Consider the following 23809-nt stretch of genomic DNA (forward strand, 5'->3'; position numbering starts at 1 on the left):
TAATTTTCCTGTAGGCAGTATCTATCTTACCCCTTACCTCCACATCCTTACATTTGTTCTCTAGCCATCCCTGCTTAGCCATTTTGCACTTCCTGTCGATCTCATTTTTGAGACGTTTGTATTCCTTTTTGCCTGCTTCATTTACTGCATTTTTGTATTTTCTCCTTTCATCAATTAAATTCAATATTTCTTCTGTTACCCAAGGATTTCTATTAGCCCTCGTGTTTTTACCTACTTGATCCTCTGCTACCTTCACTACTTCATCTCTCAAAGCTACCCATTCTTCTTCTACTGTATTTCTTTCCCCCGTTCCTATCAATTGTTCCCTTAAGCTCTCCCTCAAACTCTGTACAATCTCTGGTTTAGTCAGTTTATCCAGGTCCCATCTCCTTAAATTCCCAACTTTTTGCAGTTTTTTCGGTTTTAATCTACAGTTCATCACCAATAGATTGTGGTCAGAGTCGACATCTGCCCCTGGAAATGTCTTACAATTTAATAGCTGGTTCCTAAATCTCTGTCTTACCATTATATAATCTATTTGAAACCTTAAAGTATCTCCAGGCTTCTTCCATTTATACAATCTTCTTTAATGATTCTTGAACCACGTGCTAGCTATGATTAATTTATGCTCTGTGTAAAATTCTACCAGGCAGCTTCCTCTTTCATTCCTTACCCCATTCATTATTCACCTACTATGTTTCATTCTCTTCCTTTTCCTACTATCTAATTCCAGGCACCCATAACTATTAAATTTTCGTCTCCCTTCACTATCTGAATAATTTCTTTTATCTCATCATCATACATTTTATCAATCTCTTAATCATCTGCAGAGCTAGCTGGCATATAAACTTGTACTACTGTGGTAGGCGTGGGCTTCGTATCTATCTTGGCCACAGTAATGCGTCCTCCTGAGTAGTCCCCGCCCGGAGATCTGAATGGGGGACTATTTTACCTCCGGAATACTTTACCCCTCTTCAGGAACCACACGTTTGTCTGGCCTCTCAACAGATACCCCTCCATTGTGGTTGCAACTAAGGTACGGCTATCTGTATCGCTGAGGCACGCAAGCCTCCCCACCAATGGCAAGGTCCATGGATCATTGGGGGGCGGGGGCTAACTTCTGCACGTGCTTATCCACAACCATTGTGACACCATTTGGAGAAACAAACAGAAAGAATTAATGTTATGGCAACACTTATCAAGTTATGGAGAAAGTGCAAAAATGTACAAGTGTCGTCATAATGTTAGTTCTTTCTGTTTGTATCTTGACACTGTAGCTGTGTCCCCTTGTGTGTCACCTGTTAGTTGTAACTGGCAAACCATGATGGTCATGGGCAAGGATGTGCAGCAATTAGTCTCCTACTGGTTTTATATGCTAACAGTCATGCTTTGGCCAGCCTTTTGAGATTGACAAGTTATGCTCAGTATCAATGTGTTCCTATGTTTTCTCAGCATACTTCTAACTTGTACAATTCTCAGGTATCTGCCTGGATAACTTCGTAAGTTCTCCCTGATATTTCATCAAACGCACTAGTTAGCATCTTCAGGTGACAACAAATCTGTTTGCCAAAATACTGTGGAGATCTTCCAACATGATTCAGGCAGACACCTGCTTAGTAAAAATGTTGTGGTGGTTAACACAGTAATTAGGTACCAACTGCAGAGCAAGTGTGGAATTTTTTTTTTTTTTACTTAAAAAACCATGTTTTTTGAACATTGTTATGTTTTCACATTAACTGAAAGTGTTTTTTCTTTTTTTTCTGTAGATCTGTGGACAGTTGCTAATCAGTTGAAACTGTTTATCACCTAGTTGTCATACATTATATTCCATTTAAGACCATTAAAATTTATAATGATAACTGACAGGTAAAAATCCTAGGACTGACCGAAAATTGAACCCCAGACCTGTGAATGCGTAGTCTGGCAATTAACCACAGAGTCAAAATTTTAATTCATAAACATTTGATGTTTGCTTGATGAAATATGTCATCAACGATATTTTGTCTCAGAGGAAAATGAATATTTTTAAATATCTCTTTTCAATATATTAAGTAGCTATGAATCCACAGACACGCAAACAATGCTAGTTAGGATTTTCTCTGGGTACTTTTGACAATCACAAATAAAGTTAAGATAGCTAGTTAGGCATGTTGTTTTTCAGTGGCAAACTCTGTGTGGTTGGATGTAGTCAACCACTGCCACCGGAGGGTACTGCAGTTGCTGATCACGTTAGCAAACACATCCCGTGTGATCATTTCCACGTGTACACTAAATCACAGTAAATTATACAGGAGGCACATTTCATTTTTTTTTTATCATAAGATTAACAGAATGAAGTATCCTTAATGAACGCCAGTGCCATCTCTACTGACAAATTTCAATTAGTGTTTGTTTCCTGCACGAAAGTTACTTGTGATATGAATTCCAGAATTGACACACAAGACACACCTGGGTAACAGCAGGTACAACTTTGGGTATGAGTAATGCTAGCATCTGCTAGCTGGTGTTGTTAGAATGGGTTACTGTTGTATTAGAGTTACCAAGTGTCAAAGATAAAATATGCCTGAGTGTAAATAATAGTTTGTAAACATATTTCTAATACTTGTAAATGTCATTGTATTATTGTATATACTCTGTTTTAAGCCAGTTTGTTTAGAGAGAGAGAGAGAGAGAGAGAGAGAGAGAGAGAGAGAGAGAGAGAGCGCTCAGCTGAAGGTATAGTACCACATACTGTATGTTAAATTATATATGGTACCGAGTGAGCATCACTAAACACACAGAAGTTAGAAGTCGGGAAGGCCTCTGACATTAATAATTACTGAACTTTAGAACTCAATTTCAGCTAAGTGATATGATAACAGGACTGCTGAATACTGTTATTACTTAGTATTGTAACTGCAAAGCTAGTGGTATTTCTTATAGTGGTACAGTCACAGAATGAACTTAAGTGGATAAAAGAGAACTGTTAAGAAATTCTATGTTCTGTTCAGTAAATGAATCATTGAAATTTTTCACTAATTAGCCAAGCTCCTTTGGTTTCTTACTACAGTGTTACATTGTCTCTGATGTCAAACAACCTATAAATCAGAAAGATTGAAACTAATATCCCTCAATGTAACTTCATTGTTTAACAGTCGTAAATGTTGTTTACTACCGACTGTTTTATCAGCAAAAGTAGAGAGTTGTATTTTTGCTTTGGACACTGACTTGTGAAAAGAACTTTTTAGGACCAGTTATTGCTGTTGAATAATTAAGTTTCGTTAATATTTTCCATTGTTCTTGAAGTTAAGTGGATTAATTTAATACTCATACCAGTCACAATAATGCATGTGTGAGCTCTCCATGGGCTGGCTGTTTACTTCTGCAGTGTCAATATTTCACAGTACGTGGTCACATCCCATGTTTCAGCAATTCACATATACTGGATCTGTGGTTATATGTGTTTTTTTTATTTATAACTCTTTTCTGTTAATAAGCCACTTACTTCACACACATTGACCAGTTTATTTGGACTACTGCCTGCTCATCAGATCTTTATGTGTTTTTTTTTTTTTTTATTTTTCTTCGCTTTACTAAAGGATTACAATGATGTACTTTGATTAAGCTTCACCAACCATTTTGGACTTTGATACCTATGTCTGGCTGATTTTCATTCATTGAAGTACTATCATTTAGCAGTTCATTAGTTACATCTGACAATGAATGCTGGTTTCCATGTTGTGGGCTACTTATCTCTTATGACTAAGTTATGTGAGTACAATTTTCTCTGTTTTACATGTTTTTAAAGTTTTTTACATTTTTTCATATTACTGGATATTTTAGGATCTGCTACTCTTTCACGATTCATTGTTATCCAGATGTCAGCTGAGGATGTGGCTCCAGTGCCTTGAAACTGGTTGTGATCTGATGGTTAGAAGGTTAAGCACAGCTGAAACAGCTTCTTAACTCCCAAGATGATTAGTCACAGCTGTGGTCGCCCTGTCTAAAAGCTTACACGGGTCACTGTTATTTATCTTATATAATTTTGAATCTGTAAATATCTGTGGCATGAAATTGCTCACATTTTGCTTAGAATAAGCCTTTTTCATATAAAAATATTGATCTTTTGGAATTGTTGTTGTACTAGTAAGACTGAGTGGAGCATTGCAGCACACTGGAAACTACATCCACATCTAAGTTCATGTTAGCTTTCACATTAAGAGTGAGAATGGCTTTTGGTATTAGTAATGGTTGACGACATTTGTACGTAATATGATCTACTCGCTCTTGGACATGTCTTGGTGTTCAAAAACTGCTATTTGACTGTAGTGTGTCCAATTTTCCTGCTTGAGTAGTAACTGTGTTAATAACCACACAGAGCACACTTATTTATGGTATAATAACTCAGATGCAGAAGCCACCACACAAGTGGACACCTACAACTCTACAACTGTGTAGAGATGACAATGGCAGGAGAGCAGAAAGGGAGAGCTACCACAGTGGGCAATCCTGTGCCAATGGCAAAGTATGTCTCACGTCCTGTATTCATAAGACCTGTATCTACTGCCTGTAAAAGGCTACATATTACTAAATACCTACGGCACATGGCACCAGAGTGCAGGTAGATCAGAGAGGGAAGTATTTTTAATATGACAGCTAATATCTCACATTCAATTTGCTAATAATGTATGTTGGTTGGTTTTTTTTGTGTGTGTGTGTGTGGGGGGGGGGGGGGGGGGGGGGGTTCAGGGACTACACAGCTAGGGCTAAGACAGTAACAGAATAAATAATTCTATCTACCCTGGTGGAGAGGAGATCCATAAGAGTAAAGTGGAAAGGCTAAAAATGCAATGAATACCAGTATGACAGACAACATTAAACCAAGGTGTGAGAAATAATTAGGTCAGTAGGTGGGTGGCCTCAGCACATATTTCCCACAACCTTTCCACCCCCATCTGATATAATGATAGTGCTAAAGGTGGGAATAAAACCCACTATTTGAGGAAGGATAAAAACTGGTTCAACTGTTCTTTCAACATCAGCTACTATCAAGGATAAAGAATGTTTGAGGTCTTGCCTTCATCAGATAGCTATATGAAGAGACTGTTAAAGTACAACAGGGTGTGCCACAAAAAAAGGGCTAACCGTAATTAAAAACACAATAAAAGAAGGATGCCCAGGGCAGCTAGTGGGGGAGAGGAAGATAGAGTTGAGCCCTCATGGTCCAGTATGTGGTGAGAGGTGCCCAAGCCCAAACTATTTAGCAAGTCAGATGATCAGGAAACTGTTGTACAGTGATTGCATAAATGTGCAGGAGTTGATTTCATGAGAACTGAAGAGATAAGATCCCTGCTTCGACCAAGAGACTGTCTATGGGACTAGTAAAGAAAGTATCAGTGATCAGTCTTACCTCACTAAGATGTATTGGGTCCAATAATTTCAAAGCCAAAGGTGCTGCTAAGCTGTAAACCTGGCAATGACAGTCCAGTCAGGATGAGACCAGAGTCCACTGCACACTAAGTAGTGTGACCCGTACTCCAAGAGGATGGGGGGACAAGCAAGCAGACAGCATTAATCTTTCTCATGCAGTTAGTCAGCTTTTTATCAAGAAAGAGTCCCAAGAAACAAAACTGCACAATAATATCCAAGCACTAGCTACCCAAGTGCAGTTCTAAGTTCGAATGAACCATGGTATGACAGCAGAAATCCACGGTCTGTATTTTTGCAGTATAAAATTAGAAGTCATTGGAAAGGGTCCAACTAGAGACACTTCAGATGGCTCCTTGGAGCAGGTGTTCAGCCAAGGCTACAGATTGGGAGTTACACCCCAAGGAAAAGTTGTCGACACACAGTGTGGTGGTAACCAGTGGTCTGTCGGAGGTCACTAGCCCATCGATGGCAATAACAGCAAGTGTGACACTCAGGACAATGACCTGAGGGAAGTCATTCACTTGGACCCATAGAGAGCTGACTGACATACCAACTTTTAAGCCAAAAGAATAAGAAGGGATGAAGAAAAATGCTTGAAAACCCAAGTCGTGAAGTGCAAGTAAAATATGATGGCATCAAGCGGTGTCGTATGCCTTATGTAGGTCAAAAAAGGCTGCAATGAGGAGTTGACATTTAGAAAAAGCCTGTGAGATTGCTGTTTCCAATCTAATCAGATGATTGGTTGTGGATAGTCCTCCTCGGGAACCACACTTATAACATGACAAAAGGCCCCATGATTCAAGCAGCACAATCAGCAGGCTACCATCATAACAAGTAATTTGCAGAGCACAGAGATGAGGATAATCATTCCGTAGCATGCAATGGACACTGAGTTTTTGCCTGGATTAAGAATTACAATGGTGATACCATCTTCCCATTCTGAAAATACCTTCCAGCCAAATATAGCTGAAGACCCTGAGTAGATGGAGTCTGCGAGTCACATTCAGATGTAAGATCATCTCATTATGAATCGAACTGAGGCCTGCAGCCACATCACGAAACAAATAAAAAAAAAAAAAGCCTGAAGCAGTTCCCAGTCATGGTTCATTATATAATTCAGGGTTACACAGGGTTAAAAACTAAGGTGATGTATCCAACTTGTCTTTTACACATTCGGAAAGTAGCTGGCGAAGTAAAGGTTGCAGACGCTGTTACAAAGTAATCCATGAGTGTTCAGATAGAACCGATGCATCAGTAGAAATACCACTATGAAGAAAAAGACCCGGAACAGTAGCTAATCTTTGGCAGCCCAGTAGACTACAGAGCTTGGCCACCACCGGAGATGAAGAGGCATATGTTCCCAATGAGGAGACATAGCACTCCCAGCATTTCTTCTCACTACACTTAATTAAGTAACAAGCCTTTGCGCAGAGCTTCTTAAAAGCATTGGGTGAAGTATGTGAAAGATGTCATTCAAGATGTTGCAGGGCCCTTCAATGATCATAAATTGCTGTTGCACTGTTGTTGGCACACTATGGTACAAGTCACCTGCAGAGCGTGTCCAAAGAAAGAAGGATAGTAGTTCCAGTGACATGAGTGATCTCAACATATTCATCCCCGAAAACCTCGTCTACAGGGACTGATGGAGAGGGGATAAAGGCGACAGCACACATTTACTACTGCCAGATGGCCCTTTGGAGAGCCCAAGATGGAAACTGATTCATCTGGTGGTGACAAGAAAATGACAGGATCACCAGAAAGAGATCATGGTCACACAGATTGCCAATTAGTGAAAATTTTAGTGAAGCCACAAGATTGGGGAAAAAAGATTGTAAGATCGATAGCTGAAAAGGCATCATGGGTGGCACTGGAGTGGGTAGGGGTATCATTATTGAGAACAGAAAGATCAGGATCAAAAAGAAGTTGGTCAATCAAAAGGCCCCTACCAGATGTCATGGTAGTCCTCCGCATGGATGGTGTACATTCAAATCCCTAAGTTGGAGAAAGGGGGAGAAGAGTTGTTGGATTAAAGTGACCATCTCACAGTATGCAAGTGTCCTAACTGGGGGCAAACAGGCATCGCAAATCGTGACAAAATAAAACACCTACAGCCGTCTTTATGATTTTATTTTATTTTGCTGCTAACAGTTTCAACGCTTCAGTGCGTCATCTTCAGGCTGTTTCTGATGCGGTACAGGTTGATATGAGCCCCATACATAACACACCAGTTGCCAGCATTACTGGATACGCAGATAATGTGTCAGCACTCCAGCCATCAACTGCCAACTTGGCAGTTGATTGTTGGAGTGCTGACACATTATCTGTGTATCCAATAATGCTGGCAACTGGTGTGTTATGTATGGGACTCATATCAACCTGTACCGCTTCAAAAACAGCCTGAAAATGACACACTGAAGCGTTGAAACTGGTAGCAACAAAATAAAATAAAATAATAAGGATGGCTGTAGCTGCTTTATTTTGTCACAATAGTAAACGGCCGTCCTCCCAGAGACCTCCTGCCAAAAGAATGGACATACAAAAGGCATCGCAAATGGTGACCAGTGGTGTCGTTCACACTCATACTGCAATTGCTTATAATGTGATATGGAAGGCAATTCAGTCACCAACAACATATGTTTGAATCACCATACAGACCCTTCCAGATGCTCTCTCAAGGCCAGAACTATTCCAACAAAAGGCATGGTAACCTCAAAAGGTTGGAGAATGATCATCACTGAAACTGTTTCATGGGTAGCAACATGAGGATAGTGGTCCCATCCCACAATTACTATCTGTCACTTGTGTGGGTGGAACAACATCGATGAGTTTGAAGTTATGTAGGGGGATCACATGCCTCTGAGATCACCTGAAGAGCCTTCTCCCAAAATTTCTTTTTTTCTCCTTAACTACTTTACAGGACTAGGACTTTGGTGATTGCTTATCCACTGTGGGGGTAGAAACCGAAGAGAATTGGGAAGACCTGTGACCCGTAGTCTGTGGTTCCAACCACTGGCTGGTGCCGGGTCATTTGTCTGCTGGTTTCAGAATGAAGGGTTACCCTTAAGGGAGCTCTGTCACTAGCAGACAATGGAGAGGGATGCTGCTTCTCTGGATATGTGTGGTTCATCATGATCCCCAAGGATGGTGCTGCAGGAACTACAAGAGAAAGGCCTATTTACCCCAGTGGGCTAATTTACGCGTACTACTAGTGGAGGTCAATGTTAAGCAATTGGAGGGAGTAAGTGCTCCAAGTACTGGCAAGACTAGCCCATAATACTGACAAAATCCAATATCATTGGGACTGGATATAAGAAATCTATATTTTCCAGGCTTCAAAGTAAGAGAGGCAATCGGAGACCTTTAAGTTCCTTAGATAATGTAGCACTCTTTGGGGATTGGGGAGAATGTTCATCTCTGCAATTGATACAGAATGGTTGTTGCTCAAATGGTGAGTTTTCATGAAGCCACCAAGTACAATTTCCAGAAATTGGGTTGTTCACACAATGGGAAGACATATGCCCGAAGTGTTAGTAGGATGAGAAGTATGGCTTCACATCACAATTGAAAACAATGAATTTAACATTCTTAGTAATGCTAATCCCCTTCAAAGGCAATGAATGCTCCAGTGTTGACCTCGTTGTCTAGGAGGCCTCAACATACATTAAATGTGAAGTGGACCCCTCTCCAAGTTTTTGAGTAATTCCTCATACATCTGCAGTGTTTTAAACTTTAATTACCTGAGAGAGCTCCCGTGAAAACAAGTGATCACAAGACAATGAAACTTTGTGGATACATTTGTAAGGACATGCAGAAGAATAATAACAAATAAATCATTGGAAGTAACACATTTTATTTCTGCATGAGGGGGTAACATTTGTTACTTGCATGCCACATTTACCTTTCAGGTTACAAATATTGCTCAATGTGATGATCCCCTGTATTCAAGACGGCTTGGAATGACACTAGAGGTACCATTTCACAACTGTTCACAGAACTTTTTGAACGACGGACCAAGAAATGTTCAGCTGTCATCACACAGCTCGTGTACTGATTGAAGATCGTACATTGCATCCAGCACCCACACCCCTGGTAACTGTAGCTCCTTCAGCAATTTGTGGCATAATTGGCTGATAGCCTCTACCAGGAGCAGTTCCCAAATCACCAGTTAATTCGAACTTCTGAATTGTGTTCTGCAATCCCAGTACGGGAAGAGCAGCACTATTGCTGTTGTTTTGATAAAACTGCTTCACAAGTGAAGCCCTGCTCGCCTTGTCCAGACCACATTGACTGTCTGCACATGTAATGCACACTGATGCTTGTGTTTCAACTTTGTGTCACCATACCAGTACTGGCACCTAAAGGTAAGTCAAGACACTAACACTACTAAGAACGAAAATTCAGTAGTGCACAATCTGAACATTATTCCTATACATTTGGACACCCATACGGTAGATAGTTTTACGTTAAACTGGCTTGAGTAGTGAAACTTTAATTATAACCACCCTGTACTAGTAAAAAATTAAGCCTCGTACTATTTTCAGGTTTTTATGTGATTTATGTTCATATGCCTGTCACCAAGTTTCTTGCAAGAGAGGAACACGACAGAACCATTTCATAGATTAATGTCAGAAGAGATCTCTCCTACTACATTTTTTATATTATCTACAAAGAATACCAGATTAGCAGTTACGAAGAACCCTTCTATTAGTCCAGGAACTAAGAGGAGTAAGTTACTGCACTCTGCTTGCTTTTGCTTGTCTTTCCATGGTTGTGGCTAAGGAGGGGAAGTTCTTGGAGACACAATGATATGTACTGAAGAATTCATATCTGTATGGATTGGCTGCTGGAGCCAAACAGCTACTAGCTGATAAACTCTGGTCTTTTCACAGTGTGAGATATCTGCAACGACACAACCTACTCTGGCCGAGGGCTCTCCCCTTGGGTGCAACCCAGTCAGAGCAATGCCCACCTGACTTGATGGCCACTGTCCGGAGTCTCGGTGCCCCAAACAGACAGGCTCCTACTCCTCAGCAAGTGCGGAGAGTTAACAGCTCGGGCATCAATAGTGCATTCCCTGTGTAGTCAGGGGGTTACCACCGTGCGGGTACCTGACGACCCCTCACACGGACTGGCTACCATGCCGGGTGTTGGGCAATCTTCCCCGCACGGCCCGCACTTCTGTAAAAAAAATTTGAAAAAGTCGATGTCAAACCCAAATGTGGGGACCAAACATCAGTTGACCGAAATAAGTGTTTAAAGCAATAATCAATGTCCTACGAACAAGCTATGTAATCAACAGGCATCTGTCCTATAGTCCAAGTCTGAGAAAAGAGACAGAAGAGAGTAGGACTGCAGCACATAAAAGGAAGACGAACTGCAATGGCTCGGGGTCCCATTCTCACCATGCACATACTTACAAAAGAGTTGTGAGTCCCCTGGCAGGGATTGTTTTCTGGTGGATATACTGAGCACACCGTGAAATTTTCTTATGGGCTTGTATCATTGCAGTAACAGCTTGCACTTGAGAGATCAGAGTCATAGGCAAAGAACAAACTTTATAATTCAGTCACACTGACATTCATCCTTTCGCTAATAAGGTCATTCTTTCAGTAGAGTTAGTTCTGAACCTGCATCTAAGTCTATACTATGCATGCCATCTTATAGTGAGCGACAGAGGGAACTTCCAGAATCACTAGATTTTTCTCCCTTTCCCTCCTGTATCCATAATGGTGGATGGGAAGAGTGACTGACAGTAAACTTCTACATGTACTTTAATTTCTCTGATGTTCTCATTGTGATCATTTTTGCGAGACATAACTGGAGGAAGTAATATGTTGTTCGACTCTTCCTGGAACATCTCTCTCTCTCTCTCTCTCTCTCTCTCTCTCTCTCTCTCTCTCTCCCTCCCTCCCTCCCTTTCCCTTTCTCTAATTGCTTTAGGAAACTGTATTATTTTAGAAATTCTCATTTGAGTTTCATATACAGTAAACAAGAAGGTACAAAGTGGTAGAACTGCAATACATATTACAAAGTTACCAAGTTTTACGAGTCATGTAAACAAATCTAAGCCAAAGACAAAAGTAGGAAGCACAAAAATAATATTAGTTAGCCAGGTACAGTAACACATAAAAAAAACAACAAAAAATGTAGCAACCGAGGAATAAAAAAGACCAGAATGGGGCTGTGTGACAAGGAAGGGATGAAAACTACAAACCAGCTAACAAATGAAAATTCTGCTGACTGTTAAGACTGAAAGGACACCAACAAAAACTCAACTCCAAACAGATAAACAAACTTTATGAAGATGGTAACGGTTACTGAACATAATATCTCTAAAGTTTTTATTACAAACCATGAACAAGAGGAATATAAATGAAGAAGGATATATTACATGAGAACAGGTTCAAAATAACACCAAGCAATCAGGGAAAGCACTGCCAAATTAAGAACATTATTAAATGTGGCTAGTAAAAAGATGACCGCTTGCCTGTGAGATGGATAAGAAATAAGATTTTCTGTAACAACAATACCAAATGTAATTCTGAAGATGTGCAAAATCTTCAGGTGACTACAAGAAACAAATTCACCTGAAGCAAAAGAAATTTTTGACATATTTTCTGTAGATGAACAACGGACATTTTGGACATTAAATGGTCAGAGTTTTTTCGCTTTCCCATTTTTACTGAAAACTCTGTTTTAGAGTACTAATCTAGTTTGGACTAAGCAATAAAATACTAATTTTACATTTTGAAAGAGAATAGAAGAAACTTTTACAAAAGTGAGGAAAGTTAAAATTCAAATGAGAGAAGTATGCATGAGTGTGGAAAAACAGCAATGAGTAAAAAGATATGGGTGGTACTGTTGAGTTAAAAAGGAAACTTCAATTATATGCTGCTGACAAAAGTTTCAATGAAAGATCTGTCAAACAGAAGTCAAAATAGATGCCTCATTTCCATTCTTTGGGCACACTCATACATACGTCTCTTATTTAAATTTTAACTTTCCTCAATTTTTGGAAAAGTTTCTTCTTTTTTCCAGCAAAAGATAAAAATCAGTATTGTACTGTTAATTCCATAACAGATTACTGCTTCTATAAATAGATTATTCAGTAAAAACTCTAAGACAGGTAATGTGTCTGAATATTCAATCTCCAAAATGAGTGAATATTCCCATATGTTTGGTTGGAAATTCCGTGCATCAGCTGGGCTCCTGATTTAACAAATGAGGACTGTTAGCAATTCAAAAATGTGCATACTAGCCTGCCAATACACTATTTTATTACTAGACTCAAGTTTATTACATATTTTTATGGAGCTTAAGTCTTATCACATAATATGGTCAATGGAAGAAAATGAGAAGATGACAGTAATGATTTCTGCAGATAATATAAATGGGATGCAATACAATATTGCCCTGCCAAAATTGTACCGAGTGCTTACCTTGTACCTTGGAGGAAACTCTGTAGTATGTGTAACAGCTCACACAGAAGCTGAGATGAATAAAATGAGGTGGCATTATGTCCACAGTGGAACATGAGTATTTCTGCATCAGTGCCTTCTTCAATGAAACCAGTGAGGTTTGCAGCAAGTTTTTATGTTGTACTTTCGGTATATTATACATCATGTGTGGTCATTGGAATTGATGTCTGGGGAATCTGAGGGTCATGAGAAATGTTTAACATCACTATCATTGTCCTTAAATCATGCATGTAGAATTCAAACAATGTCAGCATGGGAACACTGTAAGAATAGATTGTAAGAATTAAGGAAAAGTGTACAACCTCAAAAAAAAATCCAATTTTGTTTTTTTAAGATTACTGTCATGGGACCATCAATAATAATCATAACAAGTTAATACATGTATCAAGATAGCTGCTCATGTCCAATCGTGTGATCTATATGCAATATAGCTACAACATTCCTCCAAATGTTTTAAAACTGACCATAATCACTAACGTGAAACAGTGTAAATACACAGCAAAAACTTCCAAAATTGAACAATCCACCCAGTTTTTGAAATCAATGATTTCTTTTGTGATGAGAAATAGTAAGATGACAAAACAGTACAGAAGAAGTCACAGTGGACCAAAGGCATCTTTCAGAATAAAAAATTGGTTGTTGAATCTTTAGATTCAGTATTTACTCCAAGTGTTTATTTCAATCACATGAAAATGTCTATATCTAGCACCCACTCTCTAGTTCCTATATTTAATCAGGTGTGAAAATTTAATTTGGACTTGCCCAAATATATTTGAATGGTATATGTAATGTGACATGGCTCATATAGAAACAGAAAATTTTCGGTTTACACTTCATGTGGAAGAGCAATAGATTACTAGTAACAAATAATGGGATTCAAATAAGTGGATAAGTAAATAACATTTATAGACCTAGTTCTAATTACATGGAAGGCTTCATTCCCATTTACACTATGGTAGGAATATTATTGGTTTGAATTACACATCTGGTAATATACACCATTGTAAACCTAGCCAGTGTAGGTAAGGATAATCAGTGAGAAGATTGTTTACATAAATAATCTGTTTCATGTTGAGAGATGACATAGATGTACGTCATTATTAAAAAAATAAAAATAAAAATGAAAGAGGCACTATACTTAGTTCAAGAATGTTATATACACCAAGTGTTTGAAAAGTTACAAGATTTGTTTTATTCCTTGTGTATAAATGATGTAAATACAGCAAGTCAGTTGTGAGCAGCCAGTGTTAAGTAGTGGACATTCAGATGTAATGTGCCAATGCTGTTGTGTTACAAAACTGTAAAAATCATTAAATCAAGAGGTCAAGACATTGTCCAGAATGTTTTGAAGAGAAAAGTGTGAATAATGTTTGTACTGCATACCTCGAGTCCCAAACAAAAACAATAAAATGTGGACCCCTGCCATGATTTGACTGATATGCAAAACAGACATTTCTTTTCTGGAAAAAAATCATCGTGGGCGATGAGATTTGGTGTTACCAATATGAATCTACGACTACTATAGGACGTAATGCAGAAATTCACATGAAGGATAAATGTTTTGATGACAAAACTGACATTCCAGACAATGTGACGCACGAGTTGAACAAGCTTCCAAAGAGGAACTTATCCAATAGTTTCACATGGTTGGACAAACATCCATGTACAACATCTGAAGCATTAAAACCACCACCATAACTTTTCTTTTTTTTTCTTATTACTCCAGTCTTGAAAGTTTTTGGACTGATGGGACATATTTTAGGATACACCTGCACAAAATGCAACAAACATCTGAATTCCCAGATTGAAAATGTGTGTGCCATAATTAATGTTAATTTGACACTCGTTCAGTATTCACTATTTTCAGTCTTTTAGAGTCTTCCAGACTCGGGAATTCAGCTAAGGCTATTTGTTGCCTTGTACTTTAACATACAAACGTCTACCATTAAATTTAAAGAAAGATAATGAAAACAAAGTTAAGCCACACAAATTTCTTCATCCCTACTAAACACCACTGACTGTTTCAAATGTACAGCATTGAGCACTGATGTACAATTGCAACAATAAGGTATTCTTCAGTAAACAGAAGTTAACATATGCCATCAACTTGTAACCATCTCAAAATCTGCTTCTCTGGCTACATGGTAGTTAAATAGGGGCTATTAGAAATAAGTTAATGCTCTTTTGGTCCAATCCAATAAATAATTATTGTACATCAACATCATGACACACACACAATAATTTAATACTAATTCACCCTTCTCAGTATTAAATGACAGATGTTATCTTCGAAGGACACCATTGTTTACTTCAGTTAAAAACCTAATTTTAAGTCCTGCAGTACGAGAACTGAAGACTGCTATCTCAGTGAATGTGAACAAATAACATTCAATGGTACCCTTGATGTCATCGAGTAATCAGAACTCGATAAATAGTTCTTTCCAGACTTTCATTACCAAATTATGGGCATAAATACAGAAAAGAAGCACGATTCAATTTAAGAACATTAACATGGAAAGATACTTCATTAAGAGCACAAGAACTCAATTTACACATATCCAAAACCCAACAGTCATGGAATTTCCATTTCATCCATGATAGATTTTGAAATCACAAATAGGACTCGTAACTACTCTTGTATGTGATTGATATATATCAACACCACCACAGGTGAACTGTAACTTGACTATGGACCTATGAAAGCAACTGGACTGTAACAACTAACATAGAACTTGTATACTTAGTCAACAGTAGGGTATCGATGAGCTAATTTTTTTCTTTTTTCCATAAAACAGTGTTTGGTTTTGAGGATGTCATTTACAACTTTCAACAGAAAATGTCCTGTTTGAAAAGTGAAGTCTAAAGAAGACACTGACAATTGTGATACATTCTTACAAGCTAGCTGCATTAATTATTTGAGAAATTTTGTAGAAATAATTAACAAATGATAAAAAAAGCATTACAAGAGGTTGTACAGTATTTCCACTAAAACACCAAGTGGGAAAAACATAGCTACTTATACACAGGTCAAATAATCTGACAGCAGGCAAGATAGCCTGATAAAGCCAAGGGAAAGAGCTACATCTGTAACAGTCTGGTGTACAACTAATCAACATTAACACAAAAAGAGGAAACAATGTCATTTTATTCACGCAGATACATCAGTTAGGTAAGTACACTGATGTAGAGCTTCAGTGATAAGATATTTTCCAGTAAACAGAAGTTACCTTCTGTCTCCAACTTTCAACCACAGCAAAATCCCATTCTCAGGTTACGTATTAGTTAAACAAGAGTGGCTGCATTTGTATATCTGTAAAGTTGTACTGAGAGAGTGAGTACTTGAGCCAGAGTAAGAGCAATAGCCCAAAAGCCAGTTAACCTCTTTGTTGTGTATGCACACATCAATGAATTGTAGGTGAGTGGTTGCAATTTTATTTGTCAGCTACAAAAGTAATTGAAAAAGGGTTGCATTGTTCATATACTGGAGGCTCAGGAATTATTGGTATTGGTTGCTTGCATTTATTTCAATATGAGGAAATGTGGTGCAATTTCTTAATATAAGTCGTTGGTCACAGGGGAACACACAGCGTAATTTGATGACTCTAGTTTTGAACCAATGTGAGGTCTCAAAAGAAGACCAGGGGAGATCACCCACAACAAATACAGCCAGAGGTGATCATAGCCTCTTGTCCATAATGCACGGAAACATATGGCACAATATAGCCCAATACCACAGGTCCTGAAGACAATGAACAAGAGTAAACTGTAGATGAAGCACAGTAAATGGACCCTTTTTGTCATGTAATGAATTGTGATTTAATACTGGGCCTGACAATAGAAATTTTTACTTTTGAAAGGAAAATAATCTCTCAAGAAATGAATTGTGGCTATGTCACTAAGTATAAGTTTCAGAAAGAACTTGCATTTCAAATCTATGTGTATGCAAAACACTCATTTACTTACGTGACTGACTGATGGTATGGACAAAAATAAGTGTTAGTAGATGTCCAGGCTGCCCATCAATGGAAACAGTTCTCTGATGGGTCAGTGGTACAAGTACAAGAAACACAAGTTGATGTCATAGCCAATTTTTCCTATGTAGACTGCTGTTTTATGAATGCATTAATAGTCTCATCAAATCCATGCCACAAGGTGAGACAGCAGTCACCTGTCATGGTGATCAAATAAATTATATTAATGGCTATTAATGATGGTTCCTTTACTTGTTTCTGAGCTATTCCAATGCACCAAAATCTATCCTCTCATGCCTAATATTATGTATGGACTTCAGAAAGCAAGTCACAGATGTTGTCCCACTTAGTGCGCAACAAGTGTGACACATTGCCAAAGAATACATGTCCATGTTTCCTGGAGACATAGTTCTGCCGTGGTGCGAGTAAAAGGTGCATCACAGTGTGGGAGTGAAATGGCATGCAAACTGTATATGTATTCAAAAGCCGAAGTAAATGGGACACTCCGATTCTTGTTGTCAAAACTTCTGAATTGCAGACAGATTCACCTCAAAATTCTGGCAGTGTACGGATCAAATGCGATGTCGTGTACAGCCAGTGAAATAGTGCCAACAATTTGACCAAGGTCACAAAGATGTGGGTGATACTACCTGGAAGTTCACATCTTTTTGATGACAAGGTTGTTATCACAGCAGTTTTCAAATGGCTCTGTGACCAAAAAGTGGATTTCTATTGCTGAGGAACTGAACAACTGGTAGAACATTCCAACCATTGCACATAAAGACCTGTTGACTGTCTGGAAAAATAGTGTCATGTATCTGTATCACTATGAAGTGTAGTGCAGCACTGGACATTCAATAAAAGTTACTTGGCCTGCTATAATAATGTGTAACTTACATCTTAAAGTTCCCTCGTATATATACAAGAAGTGCAAGGCCCTTATGTAAAGTAGTCAAGTTTATTAAGCTGTATCTTACAAGTACCCTGTACCATATCACCTTTAACAGTAAACTAAAAGCATACTTCTGTAATACGTTATATTTCACTTGAGCCTGTAATAGTTCTGACCAGTCCATATAAGCGGTCTGCAAGCCATAGTGTGTGGCAGAAAATACTTCATAAAATGTGACAATTAACATGCCTGGAGAGGCTTAAATGCGAGCTGTGAGTGAATAAAGACAAAATAAGCTTACTGTAAACCTTGGACATGCTAATAATAGCAGTTATTAATTATAAGAATATAGATACTAAGTTACAGTGCACAACACCCCAATAAGTGGAAACACCACTGGAAACCACACAAATCTTAAAATACCTTGTAACCCATATATGTTAATCGTTCCTTTCTTTATAGTTCTCTCTTTCTTCAAAATAGGATACAATAATAATTTAAAAAATTAATGGAATACGTAAAACAGATGGTGTGAACATACTCAGAAAAAGGTAACATTGTACTAGTTACCTAGTACTCATATTATTATCCAGTATAAAAATAAGAGCTCTCTTTCCATTAAATCTGTGAAAAAGAGAAACACTCCAACTTAACTAAAAACTACTGACCTACACCTCTTTTGCCAGCACCCTAAAGGCAACAAATGAATTATGTTGAAAATTTTCTCATGCTATATGCATTTCACCTGTATCTTTTGAAAGGCATCATCAGTAGCAAGGTTTGTAGATGTTACTCTACATGTGTTCTTGTTCTATTTTAGAGCTGTTCTTTTGCTTTCAGTTATTCATATTTTCATTAGCACAGCACTAAGTATGAAAACTCATTTACTTACTGTACAACAGGATAACAAAATTTAAAGATGTTACAACAAATGAATATTAAAAAACTAACTCTTTAAAGAGTAATTGTTTATACTACATCAACTTGTTTTCAGATCTGCCATGGAGAATAAGCTTCCTTTTCAAGAAAAGTTTACTTTACAAATGGCAAAAATCTGGTAAATCTGCCACACTCATCACTGCAAACTATAAAATAAGGCCAATACTACAAAATAAAAGGTGGTGTACCAGTATTTGGCTTGATAAAATGAGCCAATTAATAAACAAAAATGGATTACCTTAAGAAAAAGAGTTACGGTAATAGTGTGTTTAACAATAGTTATGTATATGACCATTTCTTCCTGTGTAGTACCAAACCTTCAATGAACCAAAATGGAAAAATGTGCTATCCACATATGTTATCACACAACTTAAGTAAGAATCAAAGCTCAAATCTTTTAAAAATTGATGTGTACAATTATCACCTGAACTTAAAACCAGAATGGTATTAACTTATAACTGATCATAATGTCCGATATGGAGGATACACCTAGGAGTAAACTGTTCAAAGCCACATGTGAATGTATAGTCTTACTTTCTTGTCCTATACGTGTCATGTCCTCAGAATCCCATGTTATTGTTGTCAACTTGATGGCACAGATCATAACCTCAACTGCTCAATGTGATTATTCCAGAATATGGTCAAAAATTTGTGAGTAGAAAACTATGTATCAAACGCTGCAGTGAATATTTTCAGACTGATTTATCTGGTTGCAAAAAAAAAATTATCACCAAGTAATCGATACACAAAAATAATGAAAAATATAGTCCCTGAATCACAGATTCATTATTTTCTTGCATTTCAGAGGAACCTCTGGATGCCGGAAAGAAATAATCATTTAACTTGTATCCCTTATCTATGAACACTTAATTTAGAACAAACACTGGTGCATTACATATTGAAGACTGAAATTAGTTTAAATACACGTTAATGAGCAATTACACTGGAGATAGCTGCCATTTTCCTGTCACAACAACTAGTATAACAGGAACACACAATATATGTGACCCCAATCTTGCCAGGTTTTGGGGATCTGAGCGACAATCACAAATAAAATGGATAAGACATGAGCTCTCAAAACATCTGATTGTGGCTAAATCATCATAGCCAGAAAGACCAGACACTCGAGATGCTCACCCTCACCAGAAGGGCAGTGTTTCCACAATTAATCCCACAAACAGTACCAATCTTGATACAGGTAAAATTGCCACCACCATGGTTTAACTTCATCAGTTTAGGTGACAAGGATCACTGTTCCCTACAGAAGTTATAAAAATAGACAAACCACACCTTAGAAGGTCCATATTAACAGAATGCTGAACACTAGCATTGGAGCCATTTTACGATTAAGTATATCTCATAATGGGACATTGCAGGGCACAAAGATTAGCAAGAGTGTAAGACTGTCGTCACAGGACATTTTCAGACTGGAGAAACAAAGTCACGGTACATGGCAGGATAGCCCAAATACAAGATATGATTACATCATACCAAGAATAGTGTAATATTTCTCTCATCAGAGTTGTTTACACAAGTGCAAAGGAACATACACTATGTCTACTACATCAGGACACACAAACATATTTCTGAAATCAGTTGTTACACACTATTAGGAAGACATGTAACTCAACTGCTCATCAGTGTTAATTTTCTTTGCAATTATCTCCAGGCTAATTGTCCTGTCACATTTCACAATAAGTGAAACATACATACCTGAGTCAAAGTCGGTGCTTCCACTTGTTTCCATACCAACAGATTGTCCATACTTGTCTGCACAGAAAAAGAAAAGAAAAAAGAAAAAGAATAAATGAATGAATGGATTTATCGGCAAGCTACTGAAAAAATGGAATTAAGTAAATAAAAACTGTTCTTCGTTCATGTTTCTATAAAATATTCTCAACACCTTCACCTCTAGAATAGGATTGTTTTTCCTTCAATAAAATATTTTTATTAGTTATGACAAAAATACTAAACATGATGATTTGTAAGTACGGCAACTTATAGAGCTGGAGTCTACACAAGCAGATTTCAATATAAAAGTCTGTACACTGAAAAAATGCACAATGAGCCACAGCCTAAAATTATTAACTAGGAAGGAAAGATTATATAATTTCCATAACTATAGAAATTTCAACTTAAACTATGTGCTATATCAACTGACCGCTATAGTGTAGCATTTAAAATGGGACTAATTAAAACCCACCATTACATAATTTTTTAAAACTTAAATGGTTAAAAGTTTGGAACTGGTCAATAGGGGGCTAGAACTGTTGGGTGATGCAGTGTGAGAACTTAAGCATGGGGCGGTTGGGTAGCAGGAGGAGGGGGAGGGGGGTGAGAGAGGAGATAGAATGTTTAACAACAAGGTGCGAAGGGCAAGTATTTGTGAGTGGGGGAACTGGAGATAGTTAAGTTACAAATTCGAACCCATGAGGCTAAAATGGTGGGTGGGAAATTGGCTATGAAGTTAATCAGCACTAAAGAGAATGGAGGAGAAAAGGTTTAAACTGCTGGTCGTACAAAGAAAAGCTCAAATGAAAATGCAGATATAAGGGTTAATGCTGAAAGCATAGTAGCTTGCCAGGAGAGACAACAGTGTAGGGAAGAGGAGAGGACTACATAAGAGTATCAGCATGAATTAGGACAGTTGAGTATGGTAGGGGGGGGGGAAGGAAGGGATTGAGTAGATGGTCTCAGAGAGTTGCTCGTGTTATTCAAGAGGCACAAAAATGGACGCAGTGCTCGTGTTGCTCAAGGGACACATGAGGGAGAGGGCATTTGTGTTGCCCGAGGAATGCAATGAGGCATCAAAGCTCAAGGGGGGGAGGGGAGGGTGGCATAACTCAAGGTGGGGTGGCGCGGTAGATCAAGAGAGGGCGGTGGCATAACTACAAGGGGGGAATGTGTAACTCTGAGGGGGGAAAACGTAGCACAGCTCCAAGGGTAATTCAAAGGAGGGAAACCATAGTTGTAGGGGTGGGGGGGGGGGGGGCTAGCAGTGTAGCTCAAGAGGAAGCAGCTTAGCTCAAGGGGAAGGAGGCGGCAGCAGTGTGGCTCAAAGGGGAGGCAGCAGAGGTGTGGCTTGAAGGATCTGGGGACGGCAGTGTGGATAGAGAGGATTGAGTGGAGGCAGTGTGGCTCGAGAGGGTTGAGGTGCTGGCAGTGCGGCTCGAGAGGGTTGAGGTGCTGGGAGTGGGGCTTCAGGGGTTGAGGTGGCAGCAGCAGTGTGGCTCGAGGGAGTTGGGGGCGGGGGGCGGAAGGAGTGTGGCTCAAATGGGTTGGGGGACATGGAGAGCAGTGTGGCTCGAGAATGTTGGTGGGGTGGGGGAGGGGGACAGCACTGTGAAGTGTGAGGGTTGGGGAATGGCCGTGTGGCTTGAGGGGGTTAGGGGACTACAGTCTGGCTCGGTGGGTTGGGGCTGACATAGCTAAGGACAGCAGCAGTGTGACACGAGGGAGTTGGGGAGGTGGGGGTGCAGCATGCCTCGATGGGGGATGGGGGGCAGCAGTGTGGCTCGATGGGGGGTGGGGGGCAGCTCCGTGGCTCGATGGGGGGTGGGGGGCAGCTCCGTGGCTCGATGGGGGGTGGGGGGCAGCTCCGTGGCTCGATGGGGGGTGGGGGGCAGCTCCGTGGCTCGATGGGGGGTGGGGGGCAGCTCCGTGGCTCGATGGGGGGTGGGGGGTGGGGCAGAAACATGGCTCGATGGGTAGTGTTGGTGTGGGGGGGGGGGGGGGGGAGAGAGGCAGCAACGTGGGTCCATGTGTGGTGGTTGTAGGGGGGGGGGGGGGGGCAGCAACTTGGCTCGATGGGTGGTGGGGGGGGCAGCGGCACCGTGGCTCGACGGGTGGTGACGGGGGGGGCAGCAGCACCGTGGTTCGATGGGTGGTGGGGGGCAGCAACGTGGCTCAATGGGTGGTGCGGGGTGTGTGGGGGGCAGCAGATGGCTCGATGGCTGGTGGGGGGGGGGGGCAGCAGATGGCTCGATGGCTGGTGGGGGGGGGGCAGCAGATGGCTCGATGGCTGGTGGGGGGGGGGCAGCAGATGGATCGATGGCTGGTGGGGGGGGGCCAGCAGATGGATCGATGGCTGGTGGGGGGGGGGGCCAGCAGATGGATCGATGGCTGGTGGGGGGGGGGGCCAGCAGATGGCCTGATGGCTGGTGGGGGGGGCCAGCAGATGGCCTGATGGCTGGTGGGGGGGCAGCAGATGGCTCGATGGCTGGTGGGGAGGAAGCAGATGGCTCGATGGCTGGTGGGGGGGAAGCAGATGGCTCGATGGCTGGTGGGGGAGGGCAGCAGATGGCTCGATGGCTGGTGGGGGGGGGGGCAGCAGATGTCTCGATGGCTGGTGGGGGGGGGGCAGCAGATGTCTCGATGGCTGGTGGGGGGGGGGCAGCAGATGTCTCGATGGCTGGTGGGGGGGGGGGCAGCAGATGTCTCGATGGCTGGTGGGGGGGGGCAGCAGATGTCTCGATGGCTGGTGGGGGGGGGCAGCAGATGTCTCGATGGCTGGTGGGGGGGGGCAGCAGATGTCTCGATGGCTGGTGGGGGGGGCAGCAGATGTCTCGATGGCTGGTGGGGGGGGCAGCAGATGTCTCGATGGCTGGTGGGGGGGGCAGCAGATGTCTCGATGGCTGGTGGGGGGGGCAGCAGATGTCTCGATGGCTGGTGGGGGGGGGCAGCAGATGGCTCGTTGGCTGGTAGGGGGGGGGGCAGCAGATGGCTCGTTGGCTGGTAGGGGGGGGGGGGCAGCAGATGGCTCGTTGGCTGGTAGGGGGGGGCAGCAGATGGCTCGATGGCTGGTGGGGGAGGGGCAGCAGATGGCTCGATGGCTGGTGGGGGGGGGGGGGCAGCAGCAGATGACTCGATGGCTGGTGGGGGGGCAGCAGATGACTCGATGGCTGGTGGGGGGGCAGCAGATGACTCGATGGCTGGTGGGGGGGGCAGCAGATGACTCGATGGCTGGTGGGGGGGGAGGGCAGCAACGTGGTTCAATGGGTGGTGGGGGACAGCAAGGTGGTCGATCAGTGGTGGGGGACATCAACGTGGTCGATCAGTGGTGGGGGGAAGCAACGTGGTTCGATGGGTGGTGGGGGGAAGCAACGTGGTTCGATGGGTGG

General features: G+C 40.9%; 1 protein-coding gene across 3 annotated transcripts in view; it reads right to left on the reverse strand.

The window, feature by feature from the left end:
• The window catches only part of LOC126469768 (transcriptional activator protein Pur-beta), a 345938-nt gene that overhangs the window by 281932 nt on the left and 40197 nt on the right, over window positions 1–23809 (reverse strand). For 2 of the 3 annotated variants that reach the window (XM_050096991.1, XM_050096990.1), the window contains one exon: window positions 20403–20459. The exons of the other annotated variant lie outside the window; for it this stretch is intronic. In XM_050096991.1, the coding sequence (XP_049952948.1) occupies window positions 20403–20459 (57 nt within the window). The remainder of the gene's footprint in view (window positions 1–20402; window positions 20460–23809) is intronic. 3 annotated transcript variants of the gene reach the window in all.

Source organism: Schistocerca serialis, chromosome 3, assembly GCF_023864345.2.
Source record: "Schistocerca serialis cubense isolate TAMUIC-IGC-003099 chromosome 3, iqSchSeri2.2, whole genome shotgun sequence".
In the NCBI taxonomy this organism is placed as follows: Eukaryota; Metazoa; Arthropoda; class Insecta; order Orthoptera; family Acrididae; genus Schistocerca; species Schistocerca serialis.